The sequence below is a fragment of the Sesamum indicum genome, linkage group LG1 (genome assembly GCF_026168435.1).
Source record: "Sesamum indicum cultivar Baizhima isolate 11 linkage group LG1, ASM2616843v1, whole genome shotgun sequence".
NCBI lineage: Eukaryota > Viridiplantae > Streptophyta > Magnoliopsida > Lamiales > Pedaliaceae > Sesamum > Sesamum indicum.
The window spans coordinates 19,285,160-19,311,918 of NC_142657.1; the positions used below are offsets into that span (position 1 = coordinate 19,285,160).

General features: G+C 35.3%; 2 protein-coding genes across 2 annotated transcripts; one reads left to right on the top strand and one right to left on the bottom strand.

Moving 5' to 3' along the window:
* The first annotated feature begins 26 nt into the window (after window positions 1–26).
* Window positions 27–1,299, top strand: LOC105167813 (strigolactones hydrolase CXE15). The gene has a single exon (XM_020697261.2). The coding sequence runs from the start codon at window positions 119–121 to the stop codon at window positions 1,124–1,126; it is 1,008 nt and encodes a 335-aa protein (XP_020552920.2). The 5' UTR covers window positions 27–118; the 3' UTR covers window positions 1,127–1,299.
* Window positions 1,300–2,251: 952 nt separating this feature from the next.
* On the bottom strand, window positions 2,252–26,492 carry NRPC2 (nuclear RNA polymerase C2). Its single transcript, XM_088881358.1, has 39 exons — window positions 26,474–26,492; window positions 26,272–26,393; window positions 26,029–26,110; window positions 25,350–25,471; window positions 25,119–25,211; window positions 23,953–24,025; window positions 23,750–23,840; window positions 23,576–23,628; window positions 22,082–22,146; window positions 21,264–21,369; window positions 21,081–21,191; window positions 20,764–20,823; window positions 19,678–19,713; window positions 19,494–19,544; window positions 19,305–19,403; window positions 17,351–17,410; window positions 17,175–17,267; window positions 16,203–16,304; window positions 15,947–16,057; window positions 15,721–15,837; window positions 14,650–14,766; window positions 13,507–13,587; window positions 12,910–13,014; window positions 12,754–12,834; window positions 12,537–12,668; window positions 12,394–12,438; window positions 11,945–12,022; window positions 11,737–11,876; window positions 11,543–11,633; window positions 10,958–11,082; window positions 10,743–10,878; window positions 10,523–10,653; window positions 9,108–9,233; window positions 8,947–9,002; window positions 8,286–8,356; window positions 7,354–7,438; window positions 7,171–7,274; window positions 3,618–3,746; window positions 2,252–2,541 (listed from the first exon to the last, which is right to left on the bottom strand). Exons 2-39 carry the CDS (start codon window positions 26,319–26,321, stop codon window positions 2,491–2,493), a joined length of 3,459 nt encoding a protein of 1,152 aa, XP_088737484.1. The 5' UTR covers window positions 26,322–26,393; window positions 26,474–26,492; the 3' UTR covers window positions 2,252–2,490.
* Window positions 26,493–26,759: the final 267 nt, after the last annotated feature.

A 26,759-nucleotide genomic window follows, 5' to 3' on the forward strand; every position in this document is an offset into this window, starting at 1 on the left:
CAAATTACACTATAAATTGTTGGTGATCATACTTGGATTTATTTCATCTCACTTCCAGAAATATTAATTTTTATTACATCTGCGAAAAGTTTTTGATAGTTGCACGAGAATTATTACAATGTTGCCAGAAAAGAAAGTGATCGATGAAGTTTCGGGATGGCTAAGAGTGTTTGACGATGGCTCCGTCGATAGGACGTGGACTGGACCTCCTCAAGTCAAGTTCATGTCCGACCTCGTCCCGCCGCACCACCACTTCATTGACGGTGTCGCCATCGCTGACGTGGTGGGGGACCAAGATTCCGGCTTGAAACTCAGGATTTACCTGCCGGAGAAGCAAGAAGATGATCCGGAAAAGCTTCCCGTACTCCTGCACTTCCATGGTGGAGGGTTCTGTATCAGCCAGGCTGACTGGTTCATGTATTACTCGGTGTACACTCGCCTGGCCCGGACCGCTAGGGCCGTGGTGGTGTCGGTATTCCTGCGGCTTGCGCCGGAGCACCGTCTCCCGGCCGCATGCGACGACGGCTTCGCCGCCCTACTCTGGCTGCGCTCCGTGGCGGGTGGCCAGAAGCAGCAGCCCTGGCTGCATGATCACGCGGATTTCAACCGTGTTTTCCTCATAGGGGACAGCTCCGGCGGCAACATAGTCCACCAGGTGGCGTCGCGTGCGGGGCGAGAAAACTTAGAGCCTTTGAGGGTCGCCGGGGCGATCCCAATCCACCCTGGATTCTGCAGGTCACAGAGGAGCAAGTCGGAGATGGAGCAGCCGGAAACACCGTTCTTAACATTGGACATGGTGGACAAGTTCTTGAGGCTGGCGCTGCCGGTGGGAGCGACAAAGGACCACCCGATCACGTGCCCGATGGGGGAGGCGGCGCCGGCGATCGAGAAGCTGAAGCTGCCGCCGTACTTGTACTGCGTGGCGGAGCAGGACCTGATAAAGGACACGGAAATGGAGTTCTATGAGGCGATGAAAAGGGGTGGGAAAGAGGTGGAGCTGGCGATGAGCGAAGGCGTGGGGCATAGCTTTTACCTGAACAAGATTGCTGTGGATATGGATCCTAAAACAGCCCAAGAAACTCAGAAACTCTTTCAAGCAATCAAAGACTTCATACACAACCACTGAATTTGAGTTATGGTTACAGTAATTTCTTGGATGGATTTCATTTTCAGTTGTGGATTTCTTGTTTTGGGGTTGCTGAAATAAATTAATACAGACAGAGACAGACGACAGACCGATTTTTAGTTAAGTGTGTGTGTTTTTATATGTATGAATTAATTAATTATATTAGCATGCAACTACTGTTCCTCCTCTCCCAAAAGAAGATACTATTATTCCATTTACTTTTCGATGACTTTAAATTTTTTATTCAATAAATTAAGTTTGTCGAACCAAATTAATATATAATTAATTATTTTTTTAAATTATAAATATATTATACTTTTAACATAATTAATTCAAAAAGAATTAAATTCGATATGAATTAAAAATTTCCCAACGTGGCAAGAGGAAGGAATGGCAGGGTGCTTTGTTTTGGTAAAGTCTTAAATTATAGTCTGTGATATTGTTTGGGTGTTATTGCTACAATTGATATATTGTTATCTAAACTGTAGTAAGCAGTTTAATGCTGTTATATAACACCAACTATTCTTATCTTTTAAAAATGTAATAAGTCATTTCTGACAGTTTATTTTCTCAAAAAAAATTAATAAAAATTTAAAAATAACCTGTTGACCAGATCAAACTTTAATATAATTATTCAATACCAGAAAAGTCCATAGGGTTGGGTGTTTATGTAATTACCAAAAAGTGAAGAAAGGATGAAAACATTGTGTTTAATTAATTAATGAGACTTAAGATAAGTCATAACATGGATTATTTAATTTTGAAGCCTACATCATTTACACACATTTTAACGTGGGATATTTTATGGCTTAGTCGCCCTAAAAGAATTGATTCATATGCTTTAGCAGGTTTTGTCCCAACATCTTTTATGTGTTTGGCCAAATTTAATTAAAATATTTTACAAGTTGGTTTACTTTATAAAAATATGGAACTTATGAAATGTTAGTGATGCAATTTTACAACTAATCGTCAAAATTGAGAGAATGTTGCTGCAATTTTAAAAATAAGTGAAGAACTCTTTACTATTTCTAAAAGAGCTAAAACATCTTATTCTTAGAACTTAAGCTAACTCTTCCTGATAAAACCTCATTCAACCAAATAACTTGAGAGAGAGAGCGGACTATGTTAGTAGTTTTGAGCCCTTCAGATGATTTGCTATTGAACCATCCATGCTGTTAATACACATTATACAACATTTTGCCAAAAAGATAGAAGATAAGACGTATTATACAATATAAGTCATATTTCACATAGAAACACATCACTTCCCATCAAGAACATAAAAGAATATTTGCAAGTATTGTGCTCTCATGCTTCAGCATTTTGGAGAAGGATGTCACAAACCATGAAACAGAACATAAGATTCAAGCCTCCGTTAACTTTAAACGAGGGATGATATTCATCGCCTGGAGCTCCTGCCGATAAAGCAAATAACACAAAAAGTTGAAATTTATTATCATGTCAAAAGTGAGGAGTTCTGATTGAGAAACACAATAGGAAGATACAAATCATTATGAAATTATCTTCAATCATCATATTATACAGTGTTACTTGAGTTTTGTAAAATTACGCACAAACAATCTATTAATATTGGACGGTTATCCAAAAACTCTGACAAGGGAATCCATACGTAATTTTCCAAATCAGGAAGATGACCAAACTTCATATAGTCTAGGTAAATTGTCTCTACATTGACTTAGAAAGAATGCAAGTGCAATATGCCCACCAGCAAGCTACTATTTTATCTATTTCAAGACAGAATTGAGGGAGTTCATCAATTTGCAGCACCTAATATGACTCAAAGCAAAATCACGACCGAACACAGGCCAAATTATCAGAATCAGTTGTTATCATATTTATGACCTAATGGAGTTCGATTATGGAAGATGAATAAACCACCAGAATTCAGTTTGCCTATACCCCAACAAATGACATCCAAAACTAATTAATATATAGATGTTTCCCAACAACAATTGGGGTGTAGAGAATACCAATTCGTTGAAACTAATGTTACTGCATGGCTTGGAATTATAAATTTTCACCATTTTGTTCCAAAAGGCCCCAACGAATTCTTGATTGAAATTAGAGAATCTTTTGTAATATATGAAAAGATATTATTTCATAGTGATCTCTCAAAGAGGCTAAGGCCAGGAAACGTATCAACATACTTGAACCTCGAATGGGTTCCACAGCTACAAGCTCATCTGAGAAATTCAGCGGACTTACCAAGCTGATAATAATAAATTTTAGGAATATAATCAAGCTAAACAAGTAAACTGTTTCCAGATTTTACAGAAGTCACTTGAAGTTGTTGGCATTGATAAATCACTTAGCTTTAGGTAAAGAATTTTAGGTCAAGTTGGTATGATACTGTTGGAAGCGACTGGACTTATTCAGAATCCTTCAAGAGGTTTTCCACCCATATTAAAAAAAGGCATATTGCACATGTAAGAGTATCAAGATAATCATTCAGAGAAACAATTTGAATTACCTGGATTAAGAGCTTGCATGCATAGGGCAATTTCATGGTAGATATATTCTCCCCATTCTTGCATGTCGAACAAATGCCTGTCTTTAACTTAAAGTTGTAATATCCCAATAGACCACACTTGCGGCAGACCTGCGAGCAACAAGGTTACTTGGAGCAGCATGATATCGAACACAAAAACTATATCACCAGAAAATAAAGTGGCAAGAAGATATAAGTTATTTTATCTATAAAAATTGGGCCTTAAAAGTGGCAATGCAGTTTATTGGCAATGGACTAGGAAAGACTGCACAAGAAGGAGAGGCTGGGTCACAATTTACTAAGGTTAATCTAGTTATGTAGCTGGCTTGAAGCCCATTTCTCATCTGGATTATAAATTGCCCCCATCATCGGCCAAAAATGTGCAATTAAATATTGCAAACCAGAGCTATTCAAAGAAAGGTTCAGTTTATTATGGCATGTTCATTAACAAACCCAGAGCCGCAGCGAGGCAGTGACATGAGGCAACACTCTGGCTTCCGAGTTACTGAGGATTCAATCATACTTCACAAAATGACACATGAATGGTGTCCAGCAGGATAATGTTTGAGTGTCAAATTTATGTGTATATTGTTTGTATCAATAGTGTATAGGGTTATCAATCCCAGTACTCTTACTATAGTTTCTGAACTTGTGGTCGCCCCTGCAGGCTGTTAGGTCTGGTAAAATAAATCAAAATGATACATTCTAAGCCTGTAATTTTGCTGCAGTTGAACAAACCTGTTCACATTTTTCGCGAAAATGTTAGCAAGTCAAATTCCTAACAGTCAACCAATGAAGCTCTTCCAGAAACTAAAGTAAGCAGCCAGTAAAGTTACTTATTTCTAACCCTTATATCCACAATCCTATTAACACACGATTCGTGAAAGGAACACATAAAATTCAAAATTATGCAAACTTGCATGTTCTTTAACGTTACGTGATGAACAACAGCAGAATATTCTTATTTAGTCCCCCAAGTAATTTCATTTGTCCTCTAAAAGATAACTTCAGGAAGGTGAATAAGGAGCTAACATGAAGACACAGTGTCCTCTTAGTCACTCTCAGAGCCTCAGTTACACCAAGACTAATTGCTGAAGAGATTAAGTACGTCGAACATGCAGCTGCACTACTTGCTTCAGTTAGAAATTGGACGATGCTTGGTACATATTTTTTACGAGGATAACCAGTTAATATTATGTTCCAACCTGTAGCAAATCAAATGATTACATGATTCGTCTGTGGGATGGAATAAAGTGGGAATTGAATAAATTTAGGAATGGAATAAGAATTGCATTCCTATGATTGGTATACACAATATATTAAAAGGCAATAGAATTGTCATTCCTTAGTTGCTTCCATTCACATAATTGAAAATTATAAAATATTGATTATTAATAGAATTAACTTACTTTTATGACAAATTTGCCTTTAGTATTTTTTCTTTTTAAAAAGTTACTTATTCATATTTTATAAAATTTTGTTGAATTCAATTATATAACAGTAGCTTCAGAATAGCTTATAGAAGGTTATAAGCAATTTACATACCATCTGATATGATATTAAATATATATATATATATATATGAAAAAATATATTTAAATACATAAGACATAATTTATTGAGTCAATAGACATATAAATAATATTTTTCAGCCAAAACAAAACAAATGATTCAACGTCAAAATGGACCAATCTATTTAATCATAATGCATCTACCATTATTTCACCAATACCCGGTGAAAGAAATATTTTGAATTAATAAAAATAATCAAATATCAAACTAATATCACTTTTTGATTATTATGCATAGACAATTATAAGAAGTACTTAAATTTAATAAAAAATAAAACTAATTAAAAAAAAAAACTTTCATTCTCAATATGTTGCGAATAGCTTGTATCATGATAAGGGGAGGGAAGCTAATTCCTTATTTAAGGGAATAAGAATTCCCATGGAATAAGTATTCCCAACATAAAGCATAGCAGTCATAGATGTAGAAATAGACTTTCGAATGTCCATTTCATTCCCAGTCTATTCCTACATACCAATTTTTGTGTCTGTTCTCGCATGGTTCTATTTCTTTTTCCATGGCTTTCTTATCAAGTATTCAGGAACTATGACTATAAACCAAACTTAATAATCTGAAATATCTGAACCAAGTTATGGTAAAATGTTCGGTCTCCCTAGGCATTTAACATCAATATACTATGTTATTATCCTAACTAGGACAGAACTCAAACAATGTTGTAACTCATCTAGAACTATACATTATCCAAAAGCAAGAGAAAATGAAGTTGACTATATATTCAATATCCCATTCCTTGATGTCCTCACTTATATTCTTTCCCTGCACTACTTTATTTATCCAGACACTCTATCCACAACAGGGATACTTGTACACCCCAAATAAATTCTTTTACTAATTAATCTATATCTATACTATATATAAAAGGGTAACTTCCATAAGTGTTTGTTCCTATTGGGAAAAAAATCCTTACCCTTATTAAAGTAATATTTTAAAACTAATTATTTAATACTAACCATGAATTAGTTTAAAAAAAGAAAAACAAATTTCTATTTAATTCCACGTGTGTTATGTGTTTGTTTCTATTGTAAAAAGATAACCACATCCTTACTTAACTAATATTTTACTAATAAATACGAATTAGTTAAAAAAATAAATAAAGTTCTATTGCACAAGGAAATTATTTGGCAGTCCTAATTCCGCGGACTACCTATTTATACTTGACTTTTTAATATTATAAAATTATAAATAGGTAGTTTTAAAACACATGTCAGTGAAATATGACTCGCATAATTATAGAACCTCACCATAGAACTACTGATACTACAATAGGTTCAATTAATCATTTTTTTATTAACAATAGTAATAAATAATTAGTATAAAACCATTCAACATCAATTCATTTAAAATTTAAAGACATATCATTCAAATATAATAGTAAAAGAAATATAATATAGAAGGATAACGTTTCAAAAATAAAACAGTAATAGAAAGTAAAATGGTAAGAGATATACTACAGATGAAAAATGACTATCTTAATTGAAATTGTTATTTAAAAATTTCAAACTAAGGAAATTTGGCTAATCAAGTTTTTGTTAGTATTGATAATTTGTTTTACATCACTAATAAATAATGTATTTACCTCCAAACACAGGTTTTTACAGTTCCACGAGACTAATCCTTCATCAATGTCTAATAGGTTGTTATCAAATTGATAGTGTTGTTCAATGAAAAAACAGATGGCATTAAACAAGTGACCATGTTTACTTTCCAGTTTCAGAGAAATTGCACAAAATTCTATTATGTTTCACGGGGTCTTGTCAATGGAAATGTATCCAAATGGGAATTACAGATTGAATTCATTTGAGTAGTAAATCCTTCAAGATTAGATGAATAATGGAACTCTTTCTTGAACCTGTGAAGTCTAATGCCATTTATAGCAGCTTTGACAGAACCAGGTAACATCCTTGTATGCATTGATATAAATGGGTGTGTAATAGCTTTAGATTACCTGAACCTCAAATGGATCACTAGAAATCATCAAGCGCTCGTATATCAACATACTAGCTCCATATGCAATTAAGCAATCACGTTCCATTTCTCCAACACGCAGACCTGACCAAATCTTAACAATCAGAAACTACACTCCACTCCGGGAAAATGAAAAGTAAAAATTACCAATGCATTTGCATACCTCCATTTCTACTCCTGCCTTCTGTAGGCTGTCTAGTAATCATGACACGGGGCCCACTACCTCGAGCATGCATTTTGTCTAAGACCTGTGATTCAAAGGCAAGTGGAAATATAGTAAGTAAAAATACAAAAGAAAACCTTTGACAAAGAACTGGAAATGGAATTTTGAAGAAATCCTCATGCAGGCATGTACGAGAAATTTCCTGCATGTTATGCAGATGTGGACATCTTGCACAAACAGAAATCAAGAATTGTCGAAAGTTGTCAGCAAGAAGAGCACAATCATCTCTAAACCACTATGGATAGAATGAAACCAAGTAACCAAAGCTGTTTGCATGTAAAACTTGAAACAAAATGCACAATTTTTCATGCATGAAAACTTAAAGCCGAGGCCTACAGTACTTTCAGCCAAAAAGATTTACTGTATCAGATCTCTCCCAAGGAGCAAAAACATATGAAGAATCTTCTTTAAGTCATAGGAACTTCTGACTCATTTATTTGTATAAATTTCTTAAAATGTTTTCCTCCATTTAATGGACACATAACTCTAGTATTGAGGAGAAAATGGAAAAATAAGGTAATGGAACCTTTGATTCTACATGTAGTCCTATAAATAGATGGTCCCCCTTCCTATTCCATCTTTCAGACCCCTAGACTTTCCCTGTCACTGTTCCCACAGTGGCACCATATGTTGCCCTCTGTACCTTTTTGGAACCAATCTTGCAATTTCTCCTACTAAGTTACTTCCTCCAATCAATTGTCATCTTTGACTATCTTTTTGTATACCTATATACTGAATCAATGATGCCTCAAAAGTTCAACAGTTAAGAAATCACAGGAGTCAACAAATATGCAATGTAACAGAGAATAGCAGGGCATGCAATTAAGTGCTGTTAGAGCATGCATTAGCTCGCAGAAAGCAAAATACCATACCATGTGTTTTAACTTTTGGTAATAAATTGGACCCATAAAAATATATGCTTGCAGTGGCTCGCCTGTGATTCCTACAGATGAAAAATTGAGTGCATAGTAATTAATAAGCAAAGACCAGAAAATTTAAACTGAATCAAATACAACACCTCTCAATGTAGAAGTGAAAACTTATCTAGAATTCTCATACTTGAACAATGTGCTTATCTTATGAAATAAATGTAAAACATCTTTATGAGACTACAAAAGATATTAAATTTGATCTCCACTTGCTGCATAAAGAGCATGCCTTAACAAATTCCCATCCACTTTTACATGATTTTGTATGTTCTACTTTTTCACCTTTGCTTGAGCGTGTTAAGTTTGAACGTAAACCTTATCAATGGCTAATCTTATCAGATTCATGAATCCCAATTAGCATTTCACCGACTGAAAGAACTATAATTCATTTATTTCTGTGCCACACTGTCGAGATCCAGTACTAAAGAGACATGCATATTCATGATGACCAAAATCAATAAGAACATGGTAACAAGTGTTTCAATTCTGACTTCAGAAGTTACCAGAAAGATTAAAGATAATGTATTTGTAGACAAGCTAAAGTTTTTTGGCTTGTTTTTCATTTACTTCTAGAAAGCTGAATAGGAAAAGGCAAGAAGAAAACCTGAGTAGATGAAGTCTTTGCCATTGTAGCTAAAACCATGCTTCACAAGGGTTTCACTGATACATTAAAAAGGGTGATGAAAACTTGATATAAGATAAGAAAACGCAGGTCAAATATCACGGGACAGGGGAGTGGGAGGGTTCAGCAGCTGCAGCTTTCACCTTATAGCCTCAACTTTATCGGCATGACCACTGGGCTCCCCAAATGCACTCCCGTAATGAAACCTACCACAAGAAACTCCAGCTTTGCCGCCAAGAAGTTCTATCATCTTTCCAACTGTCATTCGGCTGAAGATATAGGATGCATGAGAATGTGAAAGGATAATATGGACAAAGACTGGTTCTCTATCATCAAGCAACCAATAATAGTTTTCAGAAATTAGGCCAATAAAATCTAGAATCATTCAGTGGCAGATTTTCAATGTCCACATATAGTAGAATATTTTTTGAAGAAGTATGCGAAGAATTTAATAGGTGTCTACCCCATGCAGAATTCCCACCAACTCACCTCACCAAAACGACACTAGAAATTAATCCAAGTCAAAAATAATTTCTAGCCCCTTAGCACATTCACCATCCAAAATCAAGTGATAGAGAACTTTGTCAACATTTGGATTACAAGAGCAAATCATATTCTACATACAATTAGAACGAGCGTGGCACGTTCCTGTGACTAGTACCAAGTATCAACTAAAAGGACTTCTACTTTTCAACCAAGTTCAGGCCTAAAACTGAAAATTCTAGTTATCTACAAAACCTTGTCAAAACAAAATTACCAGAAACCTAACCAACTAAGACTTTGAAGCCTAACCAACTAAGACCTCACAAGAACCATTGGTATGAAGCTCTAACGAACACACATACGCCATATCATAAGGTTTAGAGGTACAAGATATTCAAGGTAAACAAAAATTGTGAAACCCTCTACATTTAAATAAATAAAATTGTCCCTGCTGATAGTTTCCAAAAACTTAAATCACATTCTACTGCCATGATGCATATGCAGCTGAAAGTCACAAAGAACATGAGTGAATGTATATTGAATCTTCAGGGGTAGCATCTCGGTGAAAGGGAGAAGCATCCTTGTCACCTGCAGCTGAAGGCTTTTTTTTTCTTTTCTGTCTCTTGAAAGTATAAAAATGCAGTTCAAATATTTGCATATAACTAGAAAACTCTAGTTAGTCCAAGGAGCTCTGATGAACAAGTTACTACGGCCACAAAACAGCCACTCACGCACCCCTGAGACTCTAGAAAGGTTCATTACTTCCTTTGAGCTTCTCTGACATGAATTAACCTGTCCGCCTTCTCACAACCAAGATTCTTGCTAGAACTTCTCAATTGCAATGGTGGATGACCACCAATAAACAAGCCCCATAACATCCCCAAGGTTGGCCCAGGTCCCCCCTTGAACAAAAGAACAGGAAAAGAAAAAAGAGAACAAAACACAATCCTCATCCGTGACAATCAATGGCTTTTCTTTGATAACCAAGGCACATGACCCAGAAGTGTAAGTCAACAATCAAGATCGAGTTAAGTATAAGAATTTGAAATGCCATTCAGATAGAAAAAACAATTACCTTGGAAATCCATGAGGATTCATGATTAAATCAGGACATATTCCACGTTCAGAGAAAGGGAAATCTTCCTGTTGAACAATGTTGCCACAAACTCCTTTTTGCCCATGACGGCTGCTAAATTTGTCACCCAGCTAAGTCATAAAAATTCTTGATTCAGTGAAGATTTCACAAGACACTTCAAAACCGGAAATCCCAGTCTCAAGATGAATCAGTTCAATACCTCCGGCCTACGAGTATGACGAATCATGAATTTGATGCACAAGTTGTTGTTCCTGTCAGAGCAGAGTGCCACCCTATCCACGACTGGGGTCTCCCCATCAGGACCTTTGTATGTCTGTCTACTAGGCTTATATGCACTGGATTTTAGCAACAGTCAATATAAGTGGATTGACTATTGCTAAAGAAAGCCAAAAATTGCCCAAAAGGCAAACCTACCTATCTGGCAGGCCCATTGGGGATGTGACTGGTCCCCTAGTGACTATGGGAGACTCTTTGTTTATATAGATGTCATGGGGTCGAATTATTTCTCCAGGAGCTGCTAGTCCATCATCATCTAAAATCTGCATAGAGCAGAATGAAGAAATGGCGGATACAAATTAATGATTCCACAATCACTTAAGAATCAACATGTAATACAATATAAATAGTCATTTGGACTTAAGTAGACAAAAAAATAAAGAACTTTTATGAAAACCAAAATTATACTTTAGCGTTGCAACAGGCAAGAAGCCTATTTGAAGTATGATTCTTTTGATCTTAACTTGGACGAAAATTATAAACTAGATTGGTTTAATTAATTCAAAGGTGCCAACCCTAGTTCTTAAGAAGAATCTCTATTATCAATGTCAATTACCGCCTTCATATTAAAACATATGTGATTGTCCTCCCAAAATTAATGAAATAACGTAGCCAAAAGAATACCAATGAACTGCAGACCTTACATCTCTCTTTACCACATCCCTATTTTGCAATTTAGTGCCACATAATACAATCATACTCTGATCAGAATTCACATAATACCTGCATTCTTTCAGCCTCATATCCTTCTCTCGGTGGTCTAAGTATACGATCAGATGTACCGTTTTCATACTTCTGGCTAACTGCTGTCATTCTGTTCATGGGAAAACATTAAATGTAGCTATCACACTGCAAACACTTTCCAGATGCCGATCAAACGAATATTTTGTAAAGCTCATTAGGTAAAGAGAATGTACTTTTTTATTACAATGCAACGACCAAAACCACGATCCAAGGATGATTTATTCATTACTATTGCATCCTCTATGTCATAACCACTATAACTCATTACCGCTACAGTTGCATTCTGCCCAGCTCCCAGTTTATCAAAGCGGACCTGAAATAAACATCAATAAGTTGGCTGCCTGCAGTTACATATTACAAGGGGCAATAGGAACCACTAACCAGCTCAATTGTTCGTGTCGTTAGTAATGGCCGTTGTGGATAAACTAAGAGGTAGATTAAAGTGTCCATTCTACGTAACTGCAAAGAGAAAAACTATTTTTTATAAGAAAGACTTAAAAACGGAAAATTTCTGCAACATTAGAAGTACAGAAAAAACTTCTGACAGAAATTTCCATATAAAAATGCAAATTCCAGTAAAGCCAATAAAAATGGCAAATATCAGGGGAGGCACTGTAGTTATCCCTAACATCATCTCAAAAATTGAAAGCCTTTAAATCAGTTTTCTGTGTCACAAACTAGTTCAAATGCCCTTTCTTGAAATTAAATCTATAAATAGCATTGCTTAACCTAGGTGCAGAAGTTCATGCTAAACATATGCATGAGCAACATTGAGTGAGTGCCAAAGGTTTGGTGGATCTAAGTTAATATGTCTATTAGAAGTGACTTGCCTGATTATATGCAATATTGCCCATAGCTTGCTTTCCCATAGCACACTTCAAATAGAAACAATAGCAAACATGATTAGTAAGAGCGACATTTTATTTGAGGCCATTCTAACTCAAAGCACCCCCAGAAAGCAAATATTGAATACCTGATACGTATTTCTTGGTGACTGGTTATGATGAGGATAAGGTATCAATCCAGCAATTATGCCCAGTATAGTGAAAGGTTCTATTTCAATATGAGTTGTCCGTTCATTGGCATTCTCTTCATACAAAGCAATCTAACAATGACATCTACTGTGAGACGGGCTAAAATTGACCCTCAAGTGGCAAAAGGGATTGTATACACAAGAGAGAGATGCAAACCAAAGCATTGTTCTCCTCATTGACATCAAGATATTCTATCAGGCCTTCTTTCAGAAAACTATCAAAGTTGCGCACTCCATCCTTAAAGCAAAAAACATTTTCAAGAAGGTGACCGAAGCAAAAGAAGAAAATATATTGACCATGTATGGCAATTACCTTCAACTCCTTCATATGGTGCTCCTTAATTCTCGATACACCTTTGTCAGCAATTACAAGTGGACGACAAACACGGCCACCATCTGAAGCAATGTAAACAGAATGCTGCAATAGAATTTATTGCTTAGAATATCCGATCATGAATTATTATTTAAACAATTCTGAATAATGTTGAGATGCTTAAATAAATTCAAAGGCCAGATAGGATAACTAACTAAAAATCTTCTGTAGCACATTAAATCCACAACAGTATTACATAGAAAGATATATTATTTGGAAATATGATCTAATGGTTGCATGAATTCTACTGCCATATGTCTCGACAGAAAAAGTTAAAAAGACACAGATTTTCACAATCTCATATCCTTCCAGTCATTTTTATAATATGTGCAAATGCATCTAGCAGCTCAGGGATATTTCCGTAAAGCTTCTATATGTAACTTCAGCCTGCTTGTAGCCATTCAAAATTCATTTTCGAAAGTTATATGCTGTGGCTATTTCTTTAGTTCTTTAAGCCATAAACAGCACGTGAAACAAACAATGATTTACTGAAAGGTCAATAACAGCTTTGCATCAACATCAGGAAAACAAGCTTACCTGCTTTTCGTTGACGAAAATGCTTACAAACTCGCCAATTTTACCAGACCTTCGCAGTTTTCTCATGGCCTTAGCAAATCTCTAAAAAGACAATGAAGATTATGGATCGGAGACCAAATAAAGAGAAACTTTAAGATGGGCAAAATATCATTAATAATCCTTAAAAATTAAATTTTGTATCACTTTAATCCCTAATGTTTAAGTCATTACTTTACAGTTCCTCATGCTTAAATTATCTTCACATTTCTAATGAAAATTTAAGAGCAAACTTATCAAAAATAATGTAGCACCTATCGAAAAAGTTGTTTTAGTCAGACAGTTAAGTTCATAAAATTTTATGAAATCAAATACTCATTAAAATATTATAAAATACTTTTTAAAAACTCATAACATCCTAAATTTATTATACTAAACTTTTCAACTTAAAAAAAATCCATCTTAAGAATATTGAAAAGATTCCTGTACATAAAATATATTAAAATAATTCTACAACCTAATAGTTCGTATTCAAGAATTTTAGAAAAATAGAAATAAATATAGAAATTTCAAAAATTTTACGAAAATAATAAACACATTGAAGATTTTGCAGTAAAAATTAACACATTAAAATAGTAAAAAAAAAATAAATCAATGAGTTTCACGCCATTGGGAAACTAAGGTTCTAGAGTTCAACTAATCTAAAAAGTTTATTCTTATCTCAATTTTTTGTTGTAAATTTTTCAATAGACTTTCTGGTAGACATACTTTTTTTATTTTCCAATTTAAGAAATATTCATAGTATGTAATAATAATTTTTTAAAAACTCTTGCAATAAACCTAGGATATGAGTTTGAAAAACTCTTCATATTTTATGTTTGAGTAACTTATTTTATAACATTTGGTGAACTTATTCAACTAAATTATTTTGTTTGATATTTTGGTACTTTGTGTTCACAATTTTGCCCTCAAATTTTGATAAAGAATTGCCAGTAAGGACTCATGTATAACATCATCCAAATATTAGGGACTATAAGGAGACAAATTAAATATTAGGGACTAACATAAAAACAAAAGTTTAAGGATCATTAATGGCATTTACCCTTTTAGAACATAATGTAAAAGTAGCCACAATAAAAATGAGTGACACTATTTATACAATCATACTTGTGGCCGCCTGTGCTTGCCAAGAATAAGTCCGTTCAATATGATCAGGTAGGAGTTTGGCATGTGAAGTTCTTCACCAGAGAGTAACTCCAAGTCTTCTACTCCCAAAGAGTAGCACTGTTGCATAAACAATGCATAAGTTACAGAATATAATCACCCAAAAAAATATTTTGCATCCCTAAACTCTTGGAAACTTATATCATATATCCAACAACAGCAAGAAAGTTGACACATTGCAGTGAACTGAAGCTCAATTTGAAGGATAGAAACAAAACAAGAGAATCTTGGATTGGATCCAATTGTTGCCATAGTCTTAGTAATCAATTCTCCAATTCCCTCAATAAGGACGATATAGGTTGGTAGACACAAAGAAACAAAGACGTATAGAAGTGGATACTCAACATCTAGCAAATTACCTTTCTTATAAAGTTAACCTAAACATTAAATGGACTTTGATGATTTTCCTTTTCAGGTCACTGTGTGTTCTAATTCACAAGAACCATTCATCACTGCTGTAAAACAGAAAGGATAAGAGAGCAAACTAGGAACACTTAATCCAGCACATAGTAAGTTTTGGATCTGTGACCTCATAATAGTTGATTTTAAACCTGCAGAGTACTAGCCTACCCACTGTTTAACCTACTACTTAAATGTTTTCAAACCCCATAATCCTCTACCCTGAACAATTAAATCCATACTGCAAGCACTCCAAAGTAAGTGATAGGCTGTAGGTAATGCTAGAAAGGTCCATGTCTACAGTGCTTCAAGCGCAGATTATTGGTTATTGTAGGGTTGCCACATCAAAGATCTCATACTATAACTATCAGAAACTTAGATGAGGGCTGAGAGTATGTTTATCTTATGCATAGATAACTCTTTACCCTCAAAGTAAAGATTACAAAAAAAATGTTGAAACAAAAAGTGTTATGCTGTATAGAGCACAAAAAAAGTCATTCAACCACTCGATTATGCTTAGACACCCAAATTCCTACATGGGAAAAAGATTATTCCACCACAAAAAGGTGTGAATGCTACCGAATGCCATTAACGTGCCAAGATAGTTTTGTATACCAGAGAAATTAGAGGTCCTTCATCATCATCAGTCGTAACATGAGTCATCAGTGCCAGATTTTTCACCAATCCACAAGCTTCACCTTCCGGAGTATCACAGGGGCATAACATTCCCCACTGTAGATTCAGGTGTTTAGTGAAATCATAAATAAAATTAGTTGAGCACTCGAGCAGAACAAAAGTCAGAACAGTAGAATATAATGTGGACTGCGGCATTTAACTTTACCTGGCTGGGTTGCAAAGCCCTAGGGCCGCTAACTTTTCTAGATTTTTCAAATTGGGGTGAGATCTTTGTCATGTGACCTAATGTTCCTATGTACGACAATCTAGCAACAACCTGTAAGAAAGAATCTTTGCTCTCAGTTCCGACTTCGATTATGTAACAGTCCGGAGAAATGAATACTAAAGAGGTAATAAGAGATGCATATACACAACAGCATACATGCACATGATCCAAGCTGAGACGGCAAGGTCTTAAATACCTGTGTCATGCCTTTGCGGTGCATCCGGAATCTTTTGACATCCCAATTTCCAGTAGAAAGAGTTCTTTCCAGACCAACAGTAATGCTATCTTTAACAATAAACTGAAAATACAGAAGAGGTAATGTCACAAAAGAAATTATTGATACTGAATGAATGAGTCAAATGCAAATAATCTTTCAGTAAACACCAAAACTGCCTAATCACTAAGTGCTCAGCACAAGAATCAAAGCAATGGAGATTAACTAACGAAATAAATCTTTACAAAAAAACACAACAGGTAAAAAGAAACAGAGGAGGAATAGTGAAATAAACACACCAAACATTCTTAAATCCTCCTCAACATCAGGAAGAAAATAAGTTAAAAAACTAAGCTCTTGATAACAAGTTGATGCAACAGAATAATTTACAAGTCAGGTTATGCTATGTTGAATCACAAATCTATTTCTAATTCAGTCTAAAATAATCAACTCTCCTTCATCAAAGACGGAGAAGTGAGAACAACGACAAAAAGGTTTTTCTTTAGGTAAGAGATGCAGTTCCATCTAGCAGGTCTCCAATATGCTAATAACAAATTCCCTAAGAAGGATCATTGTTTATTTAAGGTAATTCCCTCAAAACAAAAAAAACACTGAAGAATAGATAAGTATGATAAGACTTATGCGTGTTTGGAACCTCATGCATGAGATGTATGTTGTTATGCACATCTGCCGCATACTTTTTTTCTTCTGCATTGTTTGCTTAAAATAGTGAGATGAAGGACATCAGTGAACACCGTCAAATGAATGTAATTTGGTTTTATTACTCTTCCAGAATGTGAGTTGCTAAAGCTCCAGATTGTGGTTTTACAAATATAGGATTGACTAAAGCAAAATGTACTTAAAAGCTGGGGATTACCAAGCTAAGAATTAAACCTTTTCCTCTCCTATTTCTATTATTCCATCTACTATGTAAACTCAGACATCAGGACAAACCTGAGAAATGTCGAACCGACTGGAACGACTCGGCTTTGCTAAGATGGTATCTATTGTTTTGCGAGCTTCATCATTCATAGTCTTGAATAAGTCCTACAATACAAAAGACAAGAACTTTTACCAGCACTAATCAAGACAAACAGAAAATAGGAACAATAAGAAGACAGCAAAAGTACCTCAAACAGTAATGATAACAATTGGCCAGATAGTTCCAATCTTTTGTTCCCCACGTAATCCTACAATAATGAATAAATAAGGATCACCTAAATGTTAATCAACAACGCATTAATTGCATCTCAAGAAGGGGCACCCAAAAGTCTCCATAAAGTACATGCAAAACAATAAAAATTGTCTGCAATTGGCATCGAAAGAGAGAAATCATATGAATCAGTCAACTAAGCAACAATAACAACAATGGCCAAAATTTGAACACATACAGCTCCTCGTAAGCATTTGACAATCGACAAGTTTCAGGAATGTGGCCAATTTGGGAATTAACAAGAGGGAATAAACATCCCCACGAACTTCTACTTTTTAGTCCTTTCAATGAACCAGATGTCAGATTCATAATAGAATCAGGGATGCCAATTCCATTTCCAAGCTATTCCCAGAGAGAAAGGCCACCTTATAAACCTCATCAGTCTCATCTCCTGTTTCGCTAAAACCAACCAAATGAATTAATTTTGCATTTACATTTCTATGTTCAACACTGGCATGGATGCAGTCAGCTGGTTAGTTTCAAGAAGTGGGAGGTGAAAATTACTTAACAGAAACCACACTTTGTTTCACATCCTTGTTTTCCAGGGGCACCTAGATTTCAACTGAAATCAAATCTTCATCCAAAGTTGCATAATTAGATGGCTCTTCTAAGGAAGCATATAGAAAGACCAGTGACCATGAACATATTACTCCACTTTCTGTGTGATACTATGCAGAAAGCACAGACATACATCTCATGTTTTTCAAAACCTCTATTTAAAAGTGTAATAAGCTCAAAGTCAGTTCATCCAGTTTTCTCCTTAAACTCGTATGAAAAACATGCGACCATTTTCTTTTTGGCGCAAGAATTTTTACCTGCTACCAAGAGTGTCTAAATTTCAGAGGATATAGTAAAAGATATCAGTTCAGATAGATAACTGGTAAATGTGTCTACTTTAGATTGCCAGTGTAGGATCCTTATAGACAACAGATACACTGTCACTTGGCATGGGCTAGATGGTGCAGAAGTCCGCAACAATTGGAGCTTTTTTTTTGGCCACAGTCTTTGAACGTAGCAAGTCACTTTGCATTTCAAACAACAGATGAAAGAGCTTGATCACACACTCAAATAGTTCCTTGCATATGCATGAACTTGGACCTTTTCTGCACAAAGCAACATGGCAATTGGCAAGTACCCTATGCTTGTAACCAAAAAGTTTAATTTCCGGAGCAGGACGAAGAGCACATCTCAGTCAAATGCTTCCGTGTGGGCCAAATATTATTTATTTAACACGGTATAATGGGTTTCTAAAATCACCGCTAACCAATCAAACACCACTCCACCCACCCACCCCCGCTCCCTCCTTTCTCCAAAATGTAATTGACTGAGCCCTATGATTGATAAGGCCAAATGCACCACCATTCATTTCAACAAACAACAAGTAGAGAAATAGTTTACGTAATGCATTTAAAATCAGATCATGTAAGAAGTAATGGATAGGGAAGAAAGACTACATATGGAAACCTTTACCTAGATGGAAGCCTTGTGGAAATGGTAGGGAAATAGAACAGATACTAGCAAGAGTTTCCTTTTAGCAAATACTAAATAACCCCTTCTGGAGATGCTGAAACAAAAAAGTTGGCCATGCAGTACGTTTGGAAGGGAAGGGTACCTCCAAGGTGCACTAACAATGATTTCTATGAAGAGAAGAAATATAATGAAGTATATAGAAACTTTGAATGGTTATCCATTTTCTTATTGTGATCCAGTGAACGAAGTATTACACATGCATGATGTGGCACACAAGACACCCTAATTGTGCGGAAGACAAAAGTAATGTGAAGTTAAATAGAAGTTTATGCTATAAAACTGCCTGGATCTTCATCAACTCGCATAAGACAAGCAAATTAAGTAGGGATAAGCTGGTGTACCTTGTCATCCATTGCATCCTTATTTAAGATTGCTTCCAGTATGCGCCTCACCATTACAGCAACATATATGCATTTTGGACGAAAATTATTTTGACGCACCTGGTAAGAGGATATTTTTTGGTGTCGTAGGTGAGACATTAACAAAATGTTAGGAAGTTCCGTAGAGACATAACTTGAGATTGAACTTACAGGAATATTGGCAAGAAATATGTCACGCAGGATACCCAGTGCACGCCCTTCCTGAATGCCGAAGAAAGTGGCAAATTAGAAATGAGCAAAATAAAAAACACACAAGAAAAGCCATGTTGCTCAAAGTTATATTAAGAAGAAAAACCCAAAAATGCAAAAGACCAAAAAACACAAGCAAACAAACCTTGTCAGCTGGAGTAGAATATGGTAACTTCTTAACCTACAACATGAAACAGTAATAAGTAAAAGAGAGCGACCAGAAATTCTTATGAATTTACTTATCGGCAGCATCCTATGTATCACACAGAAGAAGCACCTCAGACATGCAAGAAATAAATTATTCTATTCAAGCACTCTGCAGTTTCTCCCATGTTACATTTTTTAAATTGAAAATTTGATTCACATATATATGGATGTTTATACATATACCTCTGCACACATTCACATATTGGTGACATGTCTGTTTTTGCAGGAAATGGCATTATCAACTAGTACTAAGATGTAACCCAACTCCAACTCCACAACCCAGTTTCTGACCCACTTCTGAACCCAAAAATCTGACATGCATTAGTTGTCTCCACTAGCTCTCATTTAATCAAAGTTGAAAAGACCTTGAAGGGTCAAAATTTTGGTATCCAACTACAGATTTGACAGCCCAGCCGGATGAACCCCTTAGACTAAAATTATCTAAGGCAATTTGCAGATATATTTATCTTCTTGTTATATTTGAATTATTACTTCATTAGTGAAGTATCTAACAGTCCCTTCAGAGGAAGTAAGAAAAAGATTATGGCATCTGAATAACTTCCACAATTGTGTCTCTCATAGCTAACTAGGCTGCACAGATAAAAAAATTACAAGAACCCAGGGGAAGATTTATCAGTTTCATATTAATATATACTTTTCTCATTTTATATAGGGATAATTACATTTACAACCCTTGATCTATGGCCTGTTTATACAAATCACTCTTATCTTTTAAATAATTACACATACACCCACCAAAATATCATTATCATTTACACAAACCACCCCTTACTTTTTTGAAAAATTACACAGACCCCTAAAAATGTTATTACACAAACTACCCCTATTTCTTGGATATCAGGGGTAGTTTTTGTAATTATGCAAAAGACAGGATTGTTGTGTAGATAGACCATAGGTCAAGGGGTGTAAATGTTTATATATGATATAGCTATTAATTAGATTTTATTCTTCTTTGGTTTTGGGAAAAGTAGAAGAACAAAAACACTTTTCCAGTGATTAAAACCTTTTGTTCGAGGAACTCCAGTGCCTGATGTTGTGTATGTACAGCTTCCTTCACACAATCCTGAAACCAATACGCAATACTACATAAGTAAAAATCACAAAAGCTACAATCAACATTAAGCACATTAGATGCTTTGCCGCTCAGACTCGTGGGGACCCTTGCTTTGCATCCAAGAAATGTTTAGTCACAGTCAAGAGACTCCATCAGAATTCCATTAAGTTATGAAAGACCAGAAAAACCAAACTGACAATGAGTCTTTCTTTCAAAGAGAAAATATTACTTTCTCCAAGAAATTGAACATACACCAGATTGTGTACCTCAATTGAAGGCAATAGCAGTTCACTATATCTAGGGTCCCTCCCAATCATCTGGACAACCTCTTGATCACTCTCCATACCCATAGCTTTCAGGACTACCATGATGGGAACCTAGAAAAGATATTTGTGTAAGATACCAAATTAGAGACAGGGACAGAGGTGGTCAGGAGCTGCCATATCAACCTTGCTTGTAAATTGATTCAGGTATAGATATATCTTCTCCTTCTCCATTCTTATAACTGTTTTGCTTTTTGTCATCTCTGTACTGCTTGTAACAGATGCTTGCACACTGAGAGAAAGGAAAAAGGATTAAAAGATGCACTTAAAAAAAGTAATGCTTTTAGAAATTGGTAAAGTTTTTATAGAGCTCTATAGTTCTTTTCTTCCGTTTTCTAACCAAAATACCACCTGCTGATCATGATTCAGGCAACCACAGACATCTAAACCAAATTATCCCGCAATTAACAAACCTTATTAACTCCAAACTCTATTAGGAAGACTAAATATGATATTATCCAATCTCATTGGACAAGCACGCCATAAACCCATGCTGACTTCTCTGCTAGCAGCTAAGAGCCTTTTCTATTCCTATCTAGACTTGGTTATTCTTGTTTCAAGTATCATACAAGTAATACAACAAGAGTAAAAACAGAAAGGATTAGTATAATCATTAGAATCAAGTGTTATTCTCTAGCTGCATGTATCAAGTCCTTTTTCTCTATTTGTAACAGGGATATGCATTCTTCTTGTCTATCTAATGGGTTTAAATCAGAACCTATTAAACAAGACTTCAATTCGCTGAAACTGCAACTACTGACTTCCCCCACATTTATCCCTTACGTCACTTTGCTCAGGAATCTAAACCTCAACTTTGTTTACTTCAGACTACTACAATAGATTCCCTATCAGGCAAGTTGAAAAATGCATCAGAGGCATGCTATAAGGAACTTTATGATAAATATTTACTTATAAAGAAAGAACTTGAAGTGAAACCTACTCACCAGCCTTTCTTATCAGTATCAATAATTATTCTGTTCTTCGAAAGTTGCTCCTGAATCAAAATCACCTGGAAAGAGATATGGAGGACAAGAAACATGTTGACAACATGAAAACCTGGGGAACAGTATTCTATGAAGCAAAACACAATACAGTTTAGACGAAAGGAAATTATTTCTAATTAAGAAACAATATTATTTTTTATGGCTTCTCAACAATTACAGGAAAAGTTCAAGAGAAAGGATAACTACTAGACAACAAATTATTCAACACTGACAACATAAGACATTCATATTTTGATATTTCAAAGGCAAGAAACAGCAATGTCGCCCGGGCAGTAATAGCACAATAACAATCGTAGACTATTTTTCACCACAAACCAACCACCTTTGCAAGTAACGAAGGAGCTGCTGTTGGGAGGTGCACGACTCGAATTAAAAGCATTGTGTATTTTGCTCTTGCAATGTCAAATCAGACTATGAGTTCCATGCTAATGCAACCTATAATCCTACATCCCATGCAGATCACCCCAAATGTCCTTGTTGCAACTATACACTGGTGTGGGACAACCTCGCACTGATACTTTCTGCCAGTAGCCAAGTATCAAATGCTAATACACATGCATACCACTAGTCTTTTTTTTCATTGTAAAGATATTCAAATGGCACCTTTGGTATACATAAGATGCTAGGTCATCAACATAAAAGTTAGAAATCTCACTAATGCTGAAAAGAAACCAAACATTACATCACCATATGGGAAACATAAAAGAAACTTCATCACTTTTGGGATATATTGTCCTAAAGACACTGGTACAAGACTACATATAGCTTTAGAAAGGATCTAACTCTCTGAAGCACAACAAAAAGTGGAAGCCTATACTTGGCCTAACACCGCCAATTGGTTAATCTCTAACTTGCAAACCACAAACAAGAGGCTAAGATTAATGCTCAAATCTCAATCACACAATTACAGTTCATCTCTTCAAGTGAATGTGAGGCAGCAGCATTCAATTCCAGGAAGTACAATGCTGCAGACTGTAAAGCACAGGCTAATTATCACAAAAATGCTCAAATTAATCCAAGTTGGACATATTCACTAAACAGATTTTCAAATAGTTTCTCACATTAGTTCAAAATGACTGGTAAACAACCCTGTTTATTAAAAAACTAGTTGAGTACTGCCACATGTAACCTGTTTCTAAACTATCTCTACACTGTTCCTCTATGTAACATAGATTATTTATATTGTCAGGTGTGGAGCCCATGGGTTGAGGACCCACAAGCAACTCCAGTTCCTTAGCAACTACTACTCAGCACTCTCCTTTTTTTTTACAGAGTTTCTAGAGGAGTCCATTGTACCCATTTATGATCATTTCAATGTTCCTTCCACAACCAACATGGGACATCACAAAACATGAATAATAAGCAAAAGATTAACTTGCCAAACCACACAGAGTAACATACACTTCAAAGCATAAGTGGTGGTAGAAGTGTTACCTTTTCCGTTCCTTTAATAACAAAATATCCTCCAGGATCGAGCGGGCATTCACCTAAATAGATCATGCACTAATCAATGACGAGTGAAATAAAAAACTACAGTGCAAATAGCCTGCTCTATGATAATGCATATGAATGTAATATGCAATTCTATTGCAAATAAATCAGATATACCATATCTGGCAAGTTCTTCTTCATCCTTCCCGTACAATATGCAACAACAACTTCTTAACATGATTGGCATTCTTCCAATAATGACATCTCTCTGAAAAATATAACTCAACGAATGAATGTGCATAAGCATCATTTTTAGTCATGTCCATGCATCTCCATATTTATGAATATTTAAAAATAAACAAGCTCTACATTGACATTACCTTCATTTGAGTTGTCTTTGAACCATGGCTTCCTGTAATATATTCTATGTTCACATATATCGGAGCCGCGTAGCTGGAATCAATGGCACATTAGGAGAGATTAAAAGGAGCAGTAGGAAATATGACGAGCTTCTCATTTACAGTAAAGACAATCAAAAGAACTTTTCTTATTACCTCAGCTTGAATATTAAAAGAAGACATTGAAGAACAAAATATTCTGCAAAATTAACTTTTGGATGCTATACGCAAGCTAGATATTCTGCAGTCAAGTATAGCCTTACTAAATATATCAAGACGGTGTTTTACTATCCTATTTTTAAAATCTTACAACATATTTTTGGAGTTTATAAGATGTTATTAAATGTAAGTTTGTAATTAATTTGGTCCAAAGTTAAAGGGGTCCGTTAAAATCTTAAGAATAAGTTAAGGATTTCTTACATTTCACATTTGGATTTTATAAGCTCATTCTTTAAAAAATTTATCAAATACTTTATAGCATCCTATAAGTTTTCAAACATCTTATAAGAGTTCATAACCTCAGCCAAATACCCTCTAAATTGCAGAAACCAACAAGTGGTCTAAGAAGTGCCTATGTGTCCCACCTCAACAGCTGCACATTAAACTTGTAACCCAAAGCAGGCGTAACTATTATCACATGCTAGAATTTAAAAGGAAGCTTCCTATTTTATATTCCCTCCAGAAACTCCTTATCTAGGATGGGCTACATCCTGAATACTGTTTCCTAGGCTGCATAGCACTTTGGACTGATAACATACCTGTCACTCACATAATCTACCGCAAACTTTTAATGAGACAAAATCTTTACCAATATTCCCTCCATTTTGCAGGAAAACTCATGAGCAAACAATCAGACAAAACTATAGAAAAAAGAAAAAGGATCTTACAGAAGGCGTCTAATAGAGCACTTATTTTCTCTCGGTTCCTCAACCCACTTTTTACGCAGCATAAGTCCTTACATGACAATGTTTTCCTTAAATCAGGCCCAGTTTTATTCTCTATAAATCTGTTCAAATGCTCTATCAGAAGTTCACACCTTGGTCCCTACCTAGTACCTAGGTGCCTAATATATAAGGCAATGTGCAAATCAGATATCCTTCTAGTCCTAATGCATGTATAGTGAAGATAGTAAAAGAACAGACACTCACGTAATGTCTGAGAGCCGGCATTTGTGGGGAGTAAGCTTTTCAGTTACACCATCTATTATCACTGATGGCTCACCAATGCGGACATCTTTGTATCTGCAACCAAGTACATGGAAAAACAAATCATTTAAAATGTATAGAGGAAGAGAAATCTTGTGAATAGATAGTATAAGGATATATAACTTCTTTGAACAGAAAGCAAATAAAATTACAGAATAAATTACAACTTTTCACCTCAAATAAATACTTGGGTCAATCTTAGAGGTTATGAGATCATTGGCTTGAACTATCTTTTTTATCTGCGTCCTCACAAAGTAATTGAAGGAATCCAAGTGCTGCTTCACAAGACCTCTCACCTACGTTTGCACAGCAACCAGTGAACACACAGAAACCTTTTCCCAGTAAAAAATACGCCAGATAAAAAAAATAAGTTACCAACAATTTTAACCAAAATCAACAAGCTTACACTAATCTACTCATTTTTATGCTTGTCTATCTTAAGGCTCAATTCGAACACCATTAGTGATACCTTGTGAATGCAGGAACAAGGAAATCTGAAGATAATCTCAAAGTGAATGGACAAATAATAAAAATGGTATACAAAAAATAACCAAATTAAATAGTCTTTCACCTATTTTCATTAACATTTCTCATTTCCAATGAACTATACAAGCCACCCAATAAAAGTAAGATACATCACTCCCTTCATTCACTTTTCATCACTAATTTCATGTAATAAGCCAGCCACTCTTCCACGAATTCAAAGTAGTTATAATAATTTAGCGCAATTAAAGTCTGTCAGTTCTTCCTATATAAAGAAACAAAAATATCACATTGAAAAAGTTCTTACTTTTAATTCAAACTAAAAACAAAGTGTGAAATACCAACAAATTAAAAAGACCAAAAATTATACCTTCAAGAACTCGGGGAGCAACTGGAACTTGTCGACTGCATTCTTCACAGGTGCTGCGAGAGCTTGCTTGTCGATTCCCAAACTATTATCAAAACAAACGTTAATAGAAGTGATCAAACAATAAAGTGTTCATAATAATACATTCACCATATCATGTACATATACGCATAGCTACGAACTGGCAACGCATGTATGCATAAATATACATATATAGTATGTATGTAACTATTGATTGCAGCACACCTCTTCTCCTCTAAATCAGACAAAGCAGGGTCGTTTTCTCTCACTACCATCTCTCAATTTTCTGTATCCAGAACTGTACACGAGACAGAGCAGGAGCAGCAGCAAGCCTTAAACCCAGAACCCTGTATATGGAGCATAAATAATAATGGGGTCGGATCACCTAATGCGTCGGGTTAAGTGGGTGGGTCAAACAAACACCGACCTGAATCCGCACATCTGGGTCGGGTTGACTTGAACAAGATGCGATTCGGAGTAGGTGACGGTTATGATTTCCTAAGAACCGTCCATCAGGGTTAAGTGGGTCAAGTGATCCTTTGTACCATATTTACAATCCAACTCCAATCAGCTCTCAATTGTTGTATGCGATAAATGGGTGATATGATAATTAATAATATTGGATAAAATTCGATATGAATTGTTATTATCATATATTAATTGTTTGCATTGGCTTACTTTAGCAATAAATAGTTGATAGGGTTCGAATTATA

Bases quoted from the DNA above. Each gene is read 5' to 3' on its own strand.
- LOC105167813 (XM_020697261.2), top strand. From the start codon at position 119: ATGTTGCCAGAAAAGAAAGTGATCGATGAAGTTTCGGGATGGCTAAGA.
- NRPC2 (XM_088881358.1), bottom strand. From the start codon at position 26,321: ATGGTAGTGAGAGAAAACGACCCTGCTTTGTCTGATTTAGAGGAGAAG. The intron at 21,192-21,263 runs GTTGATATGGCA...TATCTTTTCTAG, and splicing joins TGAATCAATTTACAAGCAAG to GTTCCCATCATGGTAGTCCT. The intron at 12,023-12,393 runs GCAAGTCACTTC...TTCTCTTTGCAG, and splicing joins GCAATATTGCATATAATCAG to TTACGTAGAATGGACACTTT.